At 49.4% G+C, this 19,466-nt stretch overlaps 1 protein-coding gene across 17 annotated transcripts in view; it reads left to right on the top strand.

The window, feature by feature from the left end:
• Window positions 1-343: 343 nt before the first annotated feature.
• EPB41L1 (erythrocyte membrane protein band 4.1 like 1) overlaps window positions 344-19,466 on the top strand; it is a 55,740-nt gene continuing 36,617 nt past the window's right edge. For all 17 annotated transcript variants that reach the window (XM_040447175.1, XM_040447172.1, XM_040447171.1 and 14 more), the window contains exons 1-11: window positions 344-534; window positions 1,731-1,895; window positions 3,844-3,948; window positions 4,549-4,591; window positions 8,122-8,197; window positions 11,270-11,488; window positions 13,838-13,925; window positions 14,432-14,584; window positions 15,952-16,049; window positions 16,268-16,443; window positions 19,133-19,281. In XM_040447175.1, coding sequence (XP_040303109.1) covers window positions 358-534; window positions 1,731-1,895; window positions 3,844-3,948; window positions 4,549-4,591; window positions 8,122-8,197; window positions 11,270-11,488; window positions 13,838-13,925; window positions 14,432-14,584; window positions 15,952-16,049; window positions 16,268-16,443; window positions 19,133-19,281 — 1,449 coding nt within the window. In that variant the 5' untranslated portion in view covers window positions 344-357. The remainder of the gene's footprint in view (window positions 535-1,730; window positions 1,896-3,843; window positions 3,949-4,548; window positions 4,592-8,121; window positions 8,198-11,269; window positions 11,489-13,837; window positions 13,926-14,431; window positions 14,585-15,951; window positions 16,050-16,267; window positions 16,444-19,132; window positions 19,282-19,466) is intronic.

Genomic DNA, 19,466 nt, shown 5'->3' with positions numbered 1-19,466 from the left:
TGGCAGAGTTGGGTTCCCTGGAGAGACTCTTCATTGCCCTGAAGAAGGGCCCCCTTCCAGAACTGGGCCAAGAGACAGGAGGAGTCCCTGAGGAGCTATATGGTCGCTAGAGTGGGAGGGGGTCTGTGACCTCAGCTGCGGCCAGTAACCCCTGACTTTTGCTCTCTTCCCATCCCCACTTCCTCTGTCTCTTCCTGCCTCCTTCCTTCCTTCTCTCTGTGGCTCTTTGTCCATTTGTCTCCATCTGTCTTTCTCTGTATGTGGTTCCTGTCCCCCCTCTCTATTCTGTCACACCATCGCTGCCCCTTTCCCCTGTCATGTGCTCTCCTTCATGCAAATGCAGGTGTGCTGGTCACCATGACAACAGAGACAGGCCCGGATTCTGAGGTGAAGAAGGCTCAGGAGGAGACCCCACAGCAGCCTGAGGCAGCCGCTGCGGCGACCACCCCTGTGACCCCTGCAGGCCACGGCCACCCCGAGGCCAACTCCAATGAGAAGCACCCGCCCCAGCAGGACACTCGGCCTGCTGAACAGGTGTGTCCCTGAGAGCATGGGTATCCCTCTTCCTGCCCAACAGGAATCCAGAGCCAGTTCTTAGCGGGGAGGGAAGAAGGAAACTGAGATTTATTACTGACCCGCTACGTTCCAAGCACTGTGCTAGGGGCATCGTGTTCACTTTTATATTTAATTCTCCCAAACCTACAGAGAGTGTATGTACATATACATATACATATACATACACACACACATACATATATATATATATATATTCAAATATATATATACACACACATACATATACATACATATACATACATATATATATATATATATATACACACACACATACATATATACACACACACATATAATACATATATTTTAATTAAGTTAGCACTACACCCAACATGGGGCTTGAACTCATGACTCTGAGATCAAGAGTCATATGCTCTACCGATTGAGCCAGCCAGACACCCCTAAGAGAATAATACTAATTGCCATATTTTACACTTGGGGAAATGGTGGCTCAGCAGATGATGTGAGTTACTCAAGGTCATGTTGCTGGGTGATGGGTGGACGTAAAACCTAGATCTGATTTCCAAAATTTATGTTCTTTCAACCTTATTTTCCTATTCCCTGAACCTGTCCATTCTAGCCTGGCAAGCCCAGTATAACCCCAGAGCAAAATACATTACCCTGAAGGGACAGGGGACCTACTGAATCACCTAGCTGTCGAATTCACACCCCCCTTCATTCACAACAGGCCAAGAGGGTAGGAACTTGGCCAAGGTCATTGAGGGCATTGGTGGCAGTTAGGCCTGGCTGGCAGGCCCTTCCCTCCATTAGGTCAGTCCACAAGCTCTCAGCCTCATGCTAGACCAGTGACAGTCTGATAAGGAGGAGGCCAGATGGATGCTCTGATAACTCACATGCTATTTTAGGGAGATAGGGCAGCCCTGGTCACCGGCTTTGGTTCTGTGGGATGCCTCCCTCCACCCGAAGAAGTGGACCCCTTCCATGAGCCTACTCTGTTGCATATAGTAGCTCTGGCTCTCCTCCTGCGTATACCTGCCATAGCTGCTGGCCACCCTGGGGGTCTTGGAGGGCAGTGGCTCTCATTTTGGGGGCCATCTTAGCCCCAGCTGCTGCATTGTTATTGTGTCTCTTTTGGATGAAAGGCTGTGGTCTCAAGCTCACTGACCAGACTTTTCCCCTGGTTGGACCTACAGAGCTTAGACATGGAGGAGAAGGGCTATGGGGAGGCTGATGGCCTGTCAGAGAGGACCACGCCCAGCAGAGCCCAGAAATCACCCCAGAAGATTGCCAAAAAGTACAAGAGTGCCATCTGCCGAGTCACCCTGCTTGATGCCTCTGAGTACGAGTGTGAAGTGGAGGTAGGGAGCACACACCACATGCCCTACCCCAGCCGACTGGCCCCAGAGCCAGGGCGAGCTTCTGTGTGCCCTCAGCCTGGGCCAAGCCACAGAGCATCCATTCTTCATGGAGTCCTGGACCGACTGCAGCATCCTGGAGAGATGACCTGGCCAGCCCTCCTTTGTACAGATGGTGGCACCAAGGCCCGGAGAGGGCGGTTACAATTGCAAATAGAATTAGACGAGGCACAGGGCTGGCGCCAGAAAACAGCTCTGTGGGTGGCGGGGAGGGGCTGTACTTTGGCAAGGAGTCCCCATCCAAGGGCCAGTAAGCCTGTGGACTGGGCTCTTCAGTCTCACCTAGCAGACACTGGTGTTTCAACTAGAGTCATTTTTATGTTTTTATTGGGTGGAGGGAGGGGTCTTCCTTTGTGAATGCCCCTCTCCAGGGCACCAGGACAGACTGGTCACTTGAAGGTTCCGTGGTATAGGTGTCTCCCAGACATGGAGAGGCTGCCCATAGAAGGACTTCCTCACCTAGGCCATGTAGAAACTGTGTGGCATGATTCTGTCCCACAGTGGGTGGGTGGGGCAGACACCTCCTGTCTGGGATCAGCCTTCCTGGCCCCACATTTGTCATCTCCCTTTCCTGTATAGGCTAGGACTCCCATCCTAATTCTGAGCTCTCACTCATCCCCTTAGAGGGTCCACCCCAGTCTGGGCACCATTCCTGGCTCTCTCCATGTGTATGAAAGAGTTCAGAGAATGGCCTTACTGCTGAGAGTTACAGGAACCACCTCCCTTTCTCCAGTGCCCCCGGTCTTAAGGGACATGGCTTATTTCTGGGCCCTGGTAGACTGGGTCCCTCTTCTCTGCAGGGTTGTTTTGTATTTATTTATTTGTTTGTTTATTTAATGTTTATTTCTTCTGTAGAAGGATTACAAGGTGAACATCTTGCCTATTCCTGGGCAAAAGAAAGGGATATATTCCGCCTGTTCTCTCCTACCCACACTGGCCCAAGATGCAGTTTCAGCTTGTCCCAGGAGGGCATGGAGGGTTTGGCTGAGGCCAGGTCCATTCTATCTGAAGGACTCTTCCAGACTCAGGAGTCCCTTAGCTTCCCCAAACTACTCTCCAGAGTTAGGCCCAGTCCCAGTCCCCTGGTGATCTAGCCAGACAGTTCAGGGACCTCACCCTCTCTCTGGAGTCCCTTCCCTCTTTAAATAGTGACTGATTCATGTTCTCCCAGCCTGTAATCCTTTTACTGGTGCTCATCTGTGGGTTTGGAGTACCCAGCCAGGTTCTGGGCTTTGTCCTGCTAAATCCTCAGGCCCAGACAGTGGTTCAGCGAGGTACTGAGCCTGGCTGTGTGGGAGTGCGGGAGGAGGTGGCTCTAACCGTGCTGCTCCCAGCTGAGGCTGCTGTAGGCCCCGGGAGCCCCTATAAAAACCTTACTTGCTGCCTGGGTAGAGGGTGGCATTCCAGGCTGGGCTGCCCTGGATGTCACTCAGACTTAGTGTAAGGGGAGGGTCAGGGAAGGAGAGTCACACTGTGACCCTGAGTCCTAGACCCTTCCCTTCTCCCCTGCCTGTGTCCCTTGTATTTCAGGTGGTTTTTCTCTTCCTCTTACAACCACAGCTTGGACTTTTGGCTTTTCTGTTCCTTGGGTCAAAGTTAGCCTCCTTCTCTTAATCTCAAAGGAGGAGGAATCAGTCACCCCCACCCCCACTCCCCAAAGCCGGCCTAAGGTCTAGGAGAAACCCAGCAGGGCTTGGAAGAAGGCAGTTGGTGAGCTGGGCGTTAGTGTCACAGGATCCAGTAGGACTTGGGGAGCAGAGTCAAATGGGTGGTGGGAGTGCTGAGGTTGTCTTCAGATGCCGGAAGGCTCTTGGGGGTTCCAAGCCTGCCCTGGTGGAACCCCCCCTTGAGGTACGTCCTGGCCGCATAGCGACTCTGCTCTCTTCTTCAGAAACATGGCCGGGGACAGGTGCTGTTTGACCTGGTCTGTGAGCACCTCAATCTCCTGGAGAAGGACTACTTCGGCCTGACCTTCTGTGACGCTGATAGCCAGAAGGTACCTGTGCTGGCAAGCAGGGTGCTGTGCGGGGGTGGGGGTGGGGACCTCTTCTTTTAGGCCCCCATAGTCCTGCCTGCATCCCACTCCTTCCATCAGTCCTTAACTTCTCATTAAGTGCCTTCCGTTTGCATGCACCCAAGGTTCAGCCAGCCCTTTCTGCCTCAGTTCTCTGTCTCTACCCCTCCCACCAAGTCCTTTCTTGGGGACCTGCAAGTGACCCCCCCCCCAGATGCATACCTGGAGAGCCATGGCCTGGCTTCCTGGGGGACCTGAGACACTTACCCCAGTACCTCTTCCCCACCTTGGGAGGCTCCTATCTGAGTTTTCTTCCTTTCCACCTGTCCCACTGCAGCTGCAGGGACCTGCTCACCCTGCTGCCTCAGAGCAACACCAGCCATGGATCCAGGGTCCCAAGCCCGGTGGTGAATGGAGATCTCATTCCCTCACTTTCCAGCTCCAAAGGGCCCAGACTGCTCAGTCCAGGAAGGGCGTTCCCCACCAGGGTGCTAACAGGCTATTTCAGGATGTCTCTCTCTCCTAGCCCTGTCTGGCCCTCTCCCCCATCTTCTCTCTAAAGAACCCTATCTTCTCTTTCAGAACTGGCTGGACCCCTCCAAGGAAATCAAAAAGCAGATTCGGAGTGAGTGGATTATCATGGTTGGGGATGTTGTGGAAGGGCGGGTGGGGTCTCCAGGCAGCAGGGGCTCCAGCTGTGCTGCTCTCTCCTACTTGGGGAAAAGGATCCGGAACCATGAGTTCATTTGTGCTACACAGCACATCTTGGGAAGGCCCGGCATTGCCTTATAAATGAAAACCCGAGGCAGGCACAAGAGAAATGACCATCTAGAGTTCCACAGCAGGTTAGCAGAGGAATCATAGATGCATTCAGGGTGATAGGCCTAGAAGGGACCTGCAGAATCATCTAGGATAAGGGGACACATTGATGGCCTGAAAACAGCTTCCTTCCTGTCCAAGGCTGGTGTAAACTTCTATGATTGGTGACCCTTGACTCAGCTCAGAATCCTCATCCACACAACACTGCAGACCACGGCCAACTGATGGGAGTTAACATGTTAGGGAAAAGCTAGGCCTGCCCTGGTCTGGGCCATCTTCTGTTTTTAATGATAGATGACTGAGGCCCAGAGAGAGGCAGTTGCTTACCTAAGGTCGCAGAGTGAACTATTGGCCAATCCAGGTCTTTAGCCCTGGCCTCCCAACACCATCCTGCTCTCTTTTCAAGGCCTGGGGCGAAGAGACAACCTGTCCTTTCTGGCTCAGAGAGGAAGGGCATATTGGGAGGGGTGGAGCAGCCTTCTAATGGCAGAAGGGAGGAAGTAGGTGCTCAGCCAGGGGGCACGCAGTAGGTGGAGACCTGGAGCCTAGAAGCAGAGATGCCTCCACTGGGAGCTCCTCCCCCTTGGCTGTGCTTGGACTCCCTGGTCCTCGGGGCTGGAAAGCAGAGCCTGTTGCCATGACAGCAGGCAGCTGGGCCCAGGGATGCCAGCTGACTCTCCGGGAGGGGCTGGAGGGATTCTTCCTGTAGGCTCCTGTCAGTTGAAGACAAAGAGGCAGGCACACAGACGAAGCATGCTCCTCTGGGGCTGACAGGGTCCTAGGCCTGGGCTTCGGGCTGTCCCTAGGAGTCCCAACCCAGCTGGGAGGCCTGCCTCTCATGCCTGCAAGAATTGGAACACGTACATGCAGCCAAGTGTGCACTGTTTGAGGAGGACCGGGAGCTTGGAAAGGAGAGGCAGAAGACAGAATCGTTGGAACTCAGCATCTTTCCCCAGAGCAGGGAGTCAGTCGGTCCCCTATCTCTGCAGCCCCGGCCAGCACGGCCCAGGCCTCGTGAATGGCTGCTGCTTGTAACCATCTCAGGTCATGGAGGAGCAGTTCTGCCTCCTTCGGTAGAGCCAGAGTCTCCATCCCTACCCCTGGGACTTCTACCCATTCGTCTTTGTTCTGCCTTCTGGGGCCCTCATAGAACAATTTCTTAAAAAGATTTTTAAGTAATCCCTACACCCAGTGTGGGGTTTGAACCCACAAACCTGAGATCGAGAGTCTCATGTTCCACTGACCGAGCCAGTGAGGCGTCCCACCATTTTCTTGCTCAGCCCCTCAGCCTCCTGAAGGCAGCACCGTGGGTCCTTGTGTCTTGGGCTTCAGAGCTGGGTATATTTCCTCCTAAATCTCTCTGGGTGCCTCTCTGGGCTTCTGTCTCTCCTTGGCAAGTGGATTAGGGTTCATGCCCCACAAGGCGAGGTGTCGGTTACATGTGGACAGCACCTGGCACATAGTAGGTGCTTCCCTGAGGTAGTTTGGTGTGATGGTTGAAAGACAGACACTGGAAGCCAGACTGACTGGATTTGAATCCCGACTTCAACACTACTTCTTGTGTTATTCAGTTGTTCTGTGCCTCAGTCTCCTCACCTGTAAAGCGGGGATAATGATAGGACTTATCTTTAGGGTTGTTGTGCAGGGTAAATGAGCTATCTTGTGTACAACACCTGGAATGGTGCCTGCACCTAGAAGCATCTAGTACATATTATCTGTCGTTATTACTATTATTACTACTACTGCTACTACTATTATTCCTGAGACGGGGATTGTTCTCCTTGAGGCCGCTTTAGCTGTGGGTTCCGGGGTCAGGTGATTGGAGCTTACATCCCAGTTCTGTACCGCTAACTAGCTCAGTGACCCTAGGAGAGTGACTTACTCTCTTAGAATCTTCATCTATACAAACAAAAGTTTAGGGCACCTGGGTGGCTCAGTCGGTTAAGCGTCTGACTTTGGTTCAGGTCACGATCTCACGGTTCATGGGTTAGAGCCCTGCATCAGGCTCTGTGCTGACAGCTCAGAGCCTGGAGCCTGGCTCAGATTCTGTATCTCTCTCTTTCTACCCTTCCCCCCGTCCCCCTTTCTGCCCCTCCTCCCTCCCCCTCCATTTGTCTCTTTCTTTCAAAAATAAATAAAACATTAAAAAATTTAAAAAAAAATGTACCTCAGGATCATTATGAAGCTCGAACTCCTATATGTGCGTGGACAGTGCTTAGCAAGCAAAGTAATTGGCACTTAGTAAGCGCTGGAGACATTACAGCTTTTTGGGGAAGACGGTGAGGATCACAGGGACAAGGATGGTGGTAATGGCATGGCCTCCAGTCCTTTGTGACCATGGTCCTACCTTGGATGGGCCTTGCTTTCTCACATTGTCCCAGGAGTGAGCTGCCCATTGTTCTAGATAGTAGCCTTCCTCCAAGGCCTCCTCTCTCTTAAGTGGTCATCCCTTTTCCTGGCTTGGGGAGCTTGTTTCCAGCTAAAACCTCAGTCTTTATTTCTCTCTCTGCCTATTTGTGTACCACTGATTGGTTGTATCTCAGTATGGAGTTTAACATTTATCCCGTGAAAAGCCCTTTGCTACTTTCTGCTCGTTGCGCTTGCCTTTTAGGTCTTGCTAACAACCCCGTTCTGCCATCCGATGTGGAGCCAACCTGGCACAGGGCAGTCTTATGAAGGGGGTTCCTAGGAACAGTAATCTGGCAGGATGCCCTATGAGAAATGGACACAGCAGGTCAAATAAGTTTGGGAAACCCCTAAATGCATGTCCCCTTGAGCGGTGCAATTGACAACAGCAGAGTGAGGGCTCTGAGAAGTCCACAGTGAGGGAACCCATTTGATATGATTTGTTTTCTTCCCATTAACATCCAATGGCATAGACTTTGATGTGGAGGAGGGAGCATGGGCTCTGGAGCTAGGAGGATTGGGTCTGAGCCCTAGCATTGCTGTTTCTTAGCTGAGTGACCTTGGGCTGGCCACTTTACTGACTGGGCCTCAGTGTCCTCATTTGCAAAATGGAGATAATCGTAAGACTTTCTCATAGGAGTTGCTGCAAGGTTTCCTGAAGTGATGTTTGTGATTCCCAGTAGGATTGACATGCACCACTGCTCTTCTTTCTTTCTACCTTCCTTCCCATTGCTGTTTCACGAGTCTTTCAACCTGAGCTTCAGTCTCCTCATCTTTCAAGTGGGAATAATATTCCAGTCTTCCTGATTAGATTGTCCTGAAGTTATAGATATGAGAAAACTTTGAGAAATTGCCCATAGTATGATGCATCTGGGTCACCCACTGGGGTGATGGAGCCTCTCTGATTGTTCCCCTATCTTTTCCTCTTAGGCAGCCCCTGGAATTTTGCCTTCACGGTCAAGTTCTACCCCCCTGATCCTGCCCAGCTGACAGAAGACATCACAAGGTGAGGGCAGCAGAGAGGGGGTGGGTGTGCTGGCCATGTGATTAGGAACAAAGGCACCCGGCCCTGGTAGACATGGGGCAGTGATGATGTGGCAGTTGCAAACTGAGATGCCTGTAGCAAGTCCAGGCAGACAGCATCAACAAAAGAAGCTGACTCAGTGCAAGAAAAAGTGATGCAAACACAGTAGGCAGTGGTAGCGCACTCTCAGCTTTAGAGAGGGAAGCATCCCAAGCAGCATTGGGACCCATTTCACTGATTGAAATTGAAATTCAAGAGGGCACACACCATCTAAAACAATTGCTGTTAGCCCCAGAAATCAGTGCCATGTGGGAACTGTTGAAGTGAAGCTAGAGATTTGAGAGTGAAAATCCACAAATTTCAAATGTTAGCAGCTAATTCAAACTTCTAAAAATCATGATAGAGGCCATCTCTGGATGGGACAAGCCAAACACATCTGAAGGCTGATGTTCTGGGTGGACCACCATTTTTGACTTTGGAGATAAGGCAGGAGTAGAGCACAGGTGCCTTTGCCCGTAGGGATTTGGTCCCATGTGCTGCCCTGTGCACATGTCAGGCATGTAAGGGTCAAATGAGACATGATCCCCCTGCCCCATGGAGGCAAGCCTGGGCTGCTGGAGTGAACATGGATTGTATGTACAATCTCATTGTGCCTCAGGGCCAGTAGATCACGTGGCTTGAAGATTAGAAGTGGGGTGCAAAGCATTTTTCAGAATGAGAACTTCTATGGGGGTTCATCCCACCTCTGGAAGCAGAACAGGTAGAGACCCTTCTCTTTATCTAAGCCCTTTCCAAAGAGGAACTCATGGGTTAGAGTGGGAGAGAGCCAAAGCATAAGAGACTGTTAAAAACTGAGAACAAACTGAGGGTTGATGGGGGGTGGCCGCGAGGGGGGGGTGGGTGATGGGTATTGAGGAGGGTACCTTTTGGGATGAGCACTGGGTGTTGTATGGAAACCAATTTGACAATAAATTTCATATATTAAAAAAAAAATAAATAAAAAAAATAAAATAAAAATAAAAACATAAAAAACAAAACAAAACAAAACAAAGAGGAACTCATGATATCTCACTTCATGATATCCTGGGGTTGTGTTATCCATGTGCTGGGCCCCATACTCCCAACAATAATAAGATGATGGCTTGGAGTTATTCTTAGAGCAGAGGAGGGGCTACTAAGCCAGCCTCTCTCTCCCATTGGGTCTCTTCTTAATATTGGCTGCCTGTTTGCCAAGCAATGGGCCACAGGCACAATGCCAACTGTGGCCTTGGGAGATAATACAGATGTTCCTGGGATAGATCAGACCTGAAGTGTTGGCCTCATTAGCCCTGCTCTAAGCCCTGAGGTCATCTTGGGACCAAGATTCAGCAACAAGGTCTCAATTCCATTTCCAAGAGGGCTGAGGGTTGTAGACCAGCTTAGTCCCCATTCCTCTGGTCTTACCCACTGGTATCTCTCCTCTTTGTGCCAGACCCTGGGCATTGGGCTTCTAGGGACACCAGGAGAGAAACTAGCCCTGCTTGGCATGGAAGACCTCAAGGAATGGGATAGTAGTAGCAGCTGGTTTAGTAAAAAATATTCAGGCTCAAAATAAACTGGTCAGAATGACAAAATGAAATGAAATATTGGTCAGAGTGGCAGTGATTTTCTAATTTTTAGACTTGAACAAAAATGCCTTTAGGCCCGCACTTGGTGCCTGTGATGTTTGAGCTACTACTGATTCTGAGCCTATGCCTTGGCCCTGAGTGCACACTGAGGCCGCACATACTTTGTGTCAGAGCTTCAGTTCAGACCGCAAAATAATGTCATGGAGCAGTAAAAATTATACGAGTAAAAGCCACTTAAAAGGAAAAGCAATAGATGATTGCAAACAATGGTGAAACATGGCAAAATGGGCAAGGAGGCATCACTGCCTGAGAATGAACTGAAACATTTTTTTTAATGCAATAACTGAAAAAGCAATAAAAAAATTGTTTAAAATGGATCTAAAAACTGTAAAATCATCCAAGTGTGCATAAAGTTATAAAAAACCATAGCCTTATGGTTGGAAATGTTTCTTTTAAAACAATTTGTTTTTAGACAATTCACTTACAGCTGGAGGCAAAATAAAAAGTTTTGAGAAAACATTGGCAAACAGGTTTGTCCTGGCTGTGGAATGCGGTGCAGAAGTTAAAGTGAATGAGGTCAGGTCGTTTGTGCTGATCTGGGAAGGGCACTGGGCACGTAGTTGGGTTTGAAAAAGCAAGCTGTAGAATTAGATGTATCATTTGATACCATGTACATGTTAAAAAGACCCATGAATCAAAACACGCGGATTTCTTTATGTCCACGGAGGAAGAAAATCTAGAGCACCACACAGATAATAGGGGTGATCTCTGGGGGAGGGGATTAGGGCTGAGAATAGACATCAAGAAGAAATTTAGAATTATCTTGAAAGTGTACATCTGCAGGGGCACCTGGGTGGCTCAGTCGGTTAAGCATCTGACTCTTGGTTTTGGCTCAGGTCATGATCTCATGGTTTGTGAGATCACACCCCGTGTTGGGCTCAGTGCTGGCAGCATGGAGCCTGCTTGAGATTCTCTCTCTCCTGGATCTCTGCCCCTCCCCCCACTTGCACACACACACGTGCATTCTCTCCCCTCTCTCAAAATAAATTAAAAAAAAACATTGACAGAACAACAAGAAAGTTTACATGTGTTCCACAATAAGAATATATTAATTGCAGGATTAAAAATAGATAAAATTTAAAAAATGGTCAACCAGCAGAGTATTTAGCTTCAACATAAGTTAGAAATTTAATGTCCCCACAGTAGGGAAAAGTCCCTCAAAGTTAGAAATTAACAAAATATTTAAAGGCACGCAAAATGGTACAAAACCATCCTTTTAGGACACACCCAAAGTATCAGTGCCTGAAATGCCAGTGTCTAGGAGCATCCCTTTTCTGCTGAACCGAGTGTTATCAGTTTGGTTCTGATGGGCAGGTGGGCCTCTGTGCTGGGGGTGTCTAGGGAGGGGGTGGGGCCCATGCCCATGGCCACTCTCCCCTATCTCCAGATACTACCTGTGCCTGCAGCTGCGGGCGGACATCATCACGGGCCGGCTGCCCTGCTCCTTCGTCACACATGCCCTGCTGGGCTCCTACGCTGTGCAGGCTGAGCTGGGTGACTACGATGCTGAGGAGCACGTAGGCAACTATGTCAGTGAGCTCCGTTTTGCCCCCAACCAGACCCGGGAGCTGGAGGAGAGGATCATGGAGCTGCACAAGACGTACAGGTGAGGGGTCTCCCCTGGCTCCTCAGCCGTTAGCTAGGGCCCCAGATGCTGCGCTGTAAGTACCCCGCCTGGCTCTGCCCCTGACTCGAGGTGTATCCGAGAGCAAATCATCTCATCCCACTGGGTCTTTATCAAATGGGAATGGTAGGAACTAGCAGTGTGACCATAAATGACCTCTTGGGACCTCAAGTTCATAAGCTTTTCTGTGGGTATGATAATTCCCTGTCTGTGGCCTCCGAGGATCTGTCTCTTTATCTGCCAGCCGGAGATAAGCAAAACTCTCCTGTGTCCTGATGTCTCAGTCTTGGTGTGAAGTTCAAAAGTTTGCGCTCTGAAGCTGGACTGCCTGGGTTCATGTTCTCGCTGTGCCACTTTCTAGCCAGGGGATCTGGACAGGTCACTTCACTTCCCTATGCTTTAGTTTCCTCATCTGTTCAGTTTGAGTGCTAATAGAAGCTGCCTTGTGGTGTTGTTGGGGGACTAAATGGCACACATTACAGACATGCCACATACTTAACTGTTGCTCTCTGTGATTTTAGAGGTTGAATAGTTGTGCAATGGAAAGCACCATGTTCTAGGAGTTAGATGATGGTTAACTAGATGGGTCATTGTGCAGCTGGCTGTTTAACTTAGCAGCCCATCTTTCACTTGCACATGTATGGATTTAGATTATCCATGTGTCTCAACTGTTGGTATTTGGGGCAGGAGAATTCATTGTGCAGGATGTTTGGCATCCCTGGGCTACAGGCATCAAATGCCCATAACACCTTCTTAGTCATCTAACAACAAAATGCCCCCTCCCCCATTTCCAAATGCTGCTGTGAGGTTGGTACCACCCCTGGGGGGAATCACCTAGAACTAAATGGCCTCAAGGGTCCTTTAGGCTGGAAGTGCTTTGAGCTCCAAGTCCAGGGTTGTTATGGGAACCTAATTTGATAAATGATGTGAAGCGCATTATAAGCCATGAAGTGCTGTGTATGTGTGTGTGTGTGGGGGGGGCGGGGTATGGTGATATTACCTTATTGCTAAGGAGGATGGGAGGAATCAGGTGAATTATCTCCAGGGGGCTGCATCTGGAGAGGAGGCCTAGGACCGGATGTGGAGGGAATGTGTACGGGGGAGGAAAGCCCATTGGAGTGTGATGGAGTGCTAGGTCCAGAGTGGCAAGTGCGTCTCTCAGAGACTTGCACACCAACTCTGGGTAGTAGTGGCTGCTACTGTATTATGTTCAGCAGGGTACTGAAACCGCATTGGTTAGCGGTGTCTGCCTGGGCTCAGGAATAGGGAGCGACAGACGGCCTGCCTGCCCCACCGTCTGTCATTCCTGTCATAGGTAACAAGATGTATTAGAGATTTGTAAAAGTCCTGATGATTCAGGGAAAGAAGCTCAAATATAGGCTGGAAAATGCTAATAGCCACCCCTTCAGCTTTTACAGCTCTTTTGACTTAAAGCACCTGGACATCTAGTGTCCAGGCATCTCACACAGCAGCTCACTGAGGTAGACAGAGCAGAGGAAACTGAGGCCCAGGGGATAGGAGACAGATGTAAGTGAAGGATTTGGAAGGAGCACAGACTCTGGAGCCACATTGTCTGGACTCAGATCCTGACTTTGCTGCTTAATAGTTTGTGTGGCCTGAGGCGAGTTATTTGAGTTCTCTGTGCTGGTTTCTCTATAAAGTGGGAATAATGGTAAGACATACCTTACAGAATTGTTACGAGGGTTCAGTGAGTTCATACACGTGAAGCATTTGGAACATTAACCAGCATGTAGTGCTCAATAAATGTTAGCCATGACTAAATAGAAAATGTACAGTTTCCTGGCAGCCAAAGCAAAGAAGGAACTTGATAAATTACATAACTTTCTTTTCAGAAAGGAGAACGTGCACCTGCTTCTCAGGGGAGATGAAGTGGTTGCTGATACAAAGTTCAGAGAGAAATATCTTATGGGGGTGATAATTTAGGAGCCCCTGGGTGATTATAATGAACAATGTCTTCCACAATGGCTCTTCAGTCAAGGAGAAGCAGAATTTATGGCTCACATTTAACTCAGTGGCAGATTAAAGCAGAAATCCCGACTCCCACCTCATCCCTTGAATACTTCCCAGAGGAGACAAGACTAGACCTGAGCTTTGGCAACAGGAAGGGATTGGGTGGCTGAAGCCAGGGCTGGGGGTGCACCATCTTGCACTGAGAGCAGAGGGGAGGGACTGGGCGAGGCCTAGTCATATGCCCACTCCAGCACATTTGTTTTCCTAGAATCACAGGTTCTGATCACAGCCACCTTCAGCCAGCAGGACTTAGGCCTGGGCCTTTTCCATGGCTGTCTGTGATCATGTTCTTTCTCTTAGGGGCATGACTCCAGGAGAAGCAGAAATCCACTTCTTAGAGAACGCCAAGAAGCTTTCCATGTATGGAGTAGACCTGCACCATGCCAAGGTACTGCTGGGTCCCAGGGTCCGCCTAGCATCTGGGGTGTGTGTGTGTGTGTGTGTGTGTGTGTGTGTGTGTGTGTGTCCCTGGTGCTTCCAGAGGGCTTGGTGTGCCAGACCCTGTGTTCCCTCCAACCTGAATCCTTTTATATTCTTATTTCTCATTCCTCAAAGTTCCATAATCCTTTCTCATATTATATTTACTTATGAACCTGTTTGTACCATGTAGAGCTTGGCCTGGTACCACATATGTATCACTCCATGTTTTCTGGCAAATGAATGATTAAGTAAGTGACAGAGAGAATGATCAAAAAAGCAACTGGGTGTATAAATGACAGAATGAATGAATGAATGAATGGAGTGAATGACTGTGTGGGGTGGGTCAGGGGCTCCAGCATGTAGGCTCTAACCCTGATCCCCGAGTCTCTTAGAAGCAGAGCTCAGGAAGGGGTTTCAGGCCGGATGGCAGGTGTGGACTCCAGGCCTGCCATTTGATGGTGTCTACTCACGCAGGACTCCGAGGGCATTGACATCATGTTGGGAGTCTGTGCCAATGGCCTGCTTATCTACCGGGACCGGCTGAGAATCAACCGCTTCGCCTGGCCCAAGATTCTCAAGATCTCCTATAAGAGGAGTAACTTCTATATCAAGATCCGGCCTGGGGAGGTGAGCCTGCCTTGGGAACCCCTTCTTCTCACTGGAATTGGCTAGAATGGAGAGAAGACCCTGACATCTGAGCCTGGGTTTTTCCTACTTAGTATACATGGGTCCTGGGTAAGGAGAGAACACTCTTCTTCTGGGATTCTCTACATAGACTTCATACCTTGGGTGGCTCAGTCAGTAGAGCATCCGACTCTTGATCTCAGGGTCGTGAGTTCAAGTCCCATATTGGGCATGAAGCCTACTTTAAACAAAAGACTTCATGCCTTATGTATGTGCCTACATGCAAACATCATTTACACACAGACATAACACACAAACATGGGAGCACACATAAAGATAACCACATATATTCAAGTTACACAGATCAATGAGTACCTGGCCATCCATATCCATGTATTTGCTTACATGAAATATTCAAGTATGTACACATACCAAAATACATGACCACACACACACACACACACAAACGTGTATATGTTCAACCTCTATACCTCACCCATCAAAAAAGTCCATTTATTTCTACCTCTCGAATAAATGCAAACCCATCTGCTTCTGTCTTTCTCCACTGTACCAGTCACCAACAGCCACCATCTCTCACCTACATTTCTACAAGGTACTTCTCACTGGTCCCCCTGCCTCCATTGTGCCTTCAGGCCATTTTTCTCATAACTGCCAAAAAGAGCTCAAAAGTCCCTTTCATCAGGTCATGTCTGATGCAATGAGATTACTACTACCCCCCTCCCTCCCCGCTCACTCTCCCACCTTAAATCTTTCAAGAGCTCTCTGGCTCATGGGCTACTTTCTGAACTCCAGGTGTGGCCACTTACCTCTCCCATGTATCTCTGTCCCATGTGCACTGTGCTCCAGCCCCTTTGGCCTTACCTGACATCCTAGAATGAGCCAAGATCTTTCCTGCCTCCAGCCTTTTGCTTTTGATGTTCTCTCTACCTGACATTCTCTCTCACATAGTGGGTTCCTTTCCCATCCTTCAGATGTCTGCTCAAAGATCGCTTGTTTAGAGGGCATTCCCAGATCACCCTTTCTAGGACAGATCCTGATCCCCACACCTGCCCAGGTATTCTGTCACATCACACATCTCTGTTCATTCCCTCATCAGCGTCTAAAGTGGTTTTGTTTACTAATTTGTTATCAGAGCATCCCCCTTCCCTGTCCCCAAGAATCTTCTGTCTTGGTCACCATGCTGTCTCTGTTGCTTAGGACTTGTCACAGAGTAAGGGTTCTGTCCACTTTATTGAGTAAATGAATGAACAGGCTAGAGTCGCACACGCCTGAGAAAAGGTTCAGAAAGGACGGACCAGCAGCACGAGAGCCCAGGCCTTGCTTCTAACCCACTCTCTTTGGTTTCGCAGTACGAGCAGTTTGAGAGCACAATTGGCTTTAAACTCCCAAACCACCGGTCAGCCAAGAGGCTGTGGAAGGTCTGCATCGAGCACCACACATTCTTCCGGTGAGCCTGGCCCTGGGGTCGTATGCTCTGTGAGGGGGGGAAGCAGGAGAAGGAACTCGGAGGGACTCTGTGAAAGCCCCTTTACCCAAGTCTCTCCCGTTATGGACCACTTTGACTTGTAGCTTGTGGGACAGTGGGATGAAAGGCCAGCTGTGGTCTAGCCTTGGGCCTGACAACGTAGGTCCGATCCCCCTCCTCACCTCCTCACTCCACTGCAGGCTGGTGTCACCTGAGCCCCCACCCAAGGGCTTCCTGGTGATGGGCTCCAAGTTCCGGTATAGTGGGAGGACCCAGGCACAGACCCGCCAGGCCAGCGCCCTCATTGATCGGCCCGCGCCCTTCTTTGAGCGTTCCTCCAGCAAACGGTACACCATGTCCCGCAGCCTTGATGGAGGTATGCCCCAAATGGGAGATGGGAGAGGGGTGGCATTTAGTGGGAAGTGGGGGCACACCGGCTTTTGCAGAATGAGCAGTGACAGTGGTGGACACCTCACACATTGATTTGCAGCAAGCCTGGTGGCCCGAGACCCTGGTGCATGCACCTGGGCAGCTCCTGGTGGTTTCGCCTAGGCTACAGCATCACTCTCGCTGGAATATGATGTTGCCACTCTCTGGACTTCCCGCAACTTCCCGGAGTCGTGGCCTTTTGGGGTTGCAGGTTCAGCCATATGGTTTTCTGGCCCCCCACCCATGATGCTTAGTGATTCACAGACTGTCAGCCGAGGAGAATGGTATATTGTGACTGCAACGTGCAATGTGACTGGTGATGCCTTACCTGATGGGAGGCTGAGGGGTTGGTTGTTCTCAGTCATTCTTTTTGTTCCAGTGAACTGATCGACATCTAACCACATGGTGCTCTCCACTGCCCTATTCCTGTTGGGCTGACAGGTGCCCTTAATATCAGTGAGAATTGGCCCTACATTGTCCTGTATCCAGCCGACCAGGGCTTCTCAAAACATGGCCCACAGACCACCTGTGAGAGAATCACCTGTAAGCTGGTTAAACATGAAGATTCCTGGGCCTTGGCCAAGGACTCTCCCCAGGATATGCACACTGAAGTTTGTAGGAGAGGTTCAGAGGCCACATGGGCATTGGGGAGATTCAGTTAGGCAAATCTGAGTTCAAATCTCAGCCTTTGTACTCACCAGCTGCTCTGCAGGCCAGGGAGTGGTCATAAATATCCATACATGAATGGCTGGAAGGTCTAGAGCTTAACTGCCCTGTGCCTATTTCCTCTTCTTCAAAATAAGTAATACATACTTGTGTCATAGGGAGAACTAAATATGGTCATGCCTCTGCAACCCCTCAAAAAGTTCCCGGCACATAGAAGGACCTAATAAATTATACCCAATAATGGTTTATTGTTTGTTGTAGCAATAATAAATTATTATTGCTTTTAGGTTTGCAGAGGGTAGGTTAACGTAAGGGGTGGGGACTTGCCTGGGGAAACAGTGGTTATTTCCAGGACACACTGGGGTAGTTAGTTCTGCTCTAGGCAAGCCAGTTCTGCTCAACAAATATTTTGCAAGTGTTAGAATAAGTGTGACCCTTTCCTTGGAGGAGCCCATAGAACACTAGGTTTGTAGGCATATAATGTGATTCAAGCCATGGGAGAAGTATATACAGAATACAGAGCACAAAACAGAATATAGGAGAGAGGGATTAATTCTGTCTAGGAGGGGCAGAAAGGGCTTTGAAGGGAGGGTGACAACTAGGCAGGGTTTTGAAGGATACCTAGGAGTTTTCCAGGTGATCAGGAGAGTCTGATACTTTTCCTGCAGTATGAAGTGAGACCTGTCCCAGGACTCCCTGACCATGTTCAGAGGACATGAAGTTTTTCAAAGGTCCATTTGAGGCTGAGGAAGCTCCTTTCTCCTTGAGTGGGAGGAGAGCTAAATAAGGGTTGAGAGCTAACATTTATGCAAAGGGAAAGTACAGTCCCTTTATTTTCCCCTGCAGCTTCCTACATGAAGCCCAGATTGTGCAGGGCAGCAAAGATTGGTCTAGAGCTGGTGAGGCTCATCCTCTCCTACATCCCTCTGGAGGACCAGAAGGCTGAACTCTAAACCAAGAGACCTAGGTCTTTGTCCTGATTCACTGAAAGGTCACCAGTGGGAACTTTCCCCTCTTGGAGTCTCAATTTATCTTTTGTAAAGTGAGGAAAGTGATTTCCATTCTAGCCATCAACACAGAGGATTGTGCGGATCAGATGAGATGGTGTACATAAAAGGGCACTTTGCGAAGTGAGTATATGTGAATAGAAAGAATAATTATTCTCTTTTAATTTAGGCCAGCCCCAAGGATAATCCATGCCATGGTCATTTCAATTCAGTGTTTTCCAGGCATTGTTTCCCACCAAGACATAATCCATGGGCATAGTCTGGATTATGTCCAGTGCCTAGTGTAAAGCCTCTAATTCCATCCCTTTCTTTCCTATTCAGAAAAGTACTTTGGAATGCCAGTGAGTGAGAAAGATGTTATTGCAGGGATCCCTCTGAACTTTCCCTAATTTATATAGAGGCTAAATTATTTGCAAATCTCAGGACTTTAGCTTTCAGTAGTAAAAGCTAATCTCACAATATCTATGTATTGCCAAATAATGGTCAAGTGAGTATTCTGTCACAACCACCACAACAAAAACATCAACATTTGTGGTCCAACATTGGTTGAATTGGCTCACTCTGTGCCAGTCTGTCTTCTAAGTATTTACACACATTAGTTTATTCATTCCTCCCCTCAGCTGTCTGAAATAAGTATTGTTTATAGATGAGGAAACTGAGGCCCAGAGAGGTTGTATAACTTACCCAAGGTCACACAGCCAAGAAGAGATGGATTTGAGAATTAAACCTGGGCTCTAGTGCCATAGAAGTCAGGAGGGGGTCTGGGGCTGGGAGGCAGCTCTGCTTCGTACCATCCTCATGACTGGACACGGCTACCTCCCCTGTACTTATCCCTGACCTGTTGGAGATGTGGATGTCTGTGCTCCACTCCAACCATGGTTGGGCAGTTGGCAGGGCTGGCTCCCTGTCCGTCCCCCTGGGAGAGGTCTCACAAGGCCACCTGGCCATCTCTGCCCATTTTAGCGGAGTTCTCCCGCCCAGCCTCGGTTAGTGAGAACCATGACGCAGGACCCGATGGTGACAAGCAAGAGGAGGATGGCGAGTCTGGGGGTAGGCGGTCAGAGGCCGAGGAGGGAGAGGTCAGGACTCCCACCAAGATCAAGGAGCTAAAGGTAGGAGCCTGACTTTCTCATACCCTCTGACCTGGGGATCAGGAGGCTGATTCTGGGTCTACCCTCGGCCTTGGCCTTGAGGTATTTCCAGCTGTGGCCGAGCACCCTCATTATGGGATGCACCATGGACAGGGCCTTGCCCAATACCTTGACATCCCCTGGTGTTGGGTGGTAGGCATGCTGCC

Source organism: Herpailurus yagouaroundi, unplaced genomic scaffold, assembly GCF_014898765.1.
Source record: "Herpailurus yagouaroundi ecotype Mexico unplaced genomic scaffold, PumYag 196, whole genome shotgun sequence".
Lineage (NCBI taxonomy): Eukaryota > Metazoa > Chordata > Mammalia > Carnivora > Felidae > Herpailurus > Herpailurus yagouaroundi.
Note: the sequence above shows the minus strand (reverse complement) of the source record. Positions and strands in the feature narration are given on the sequence as shown.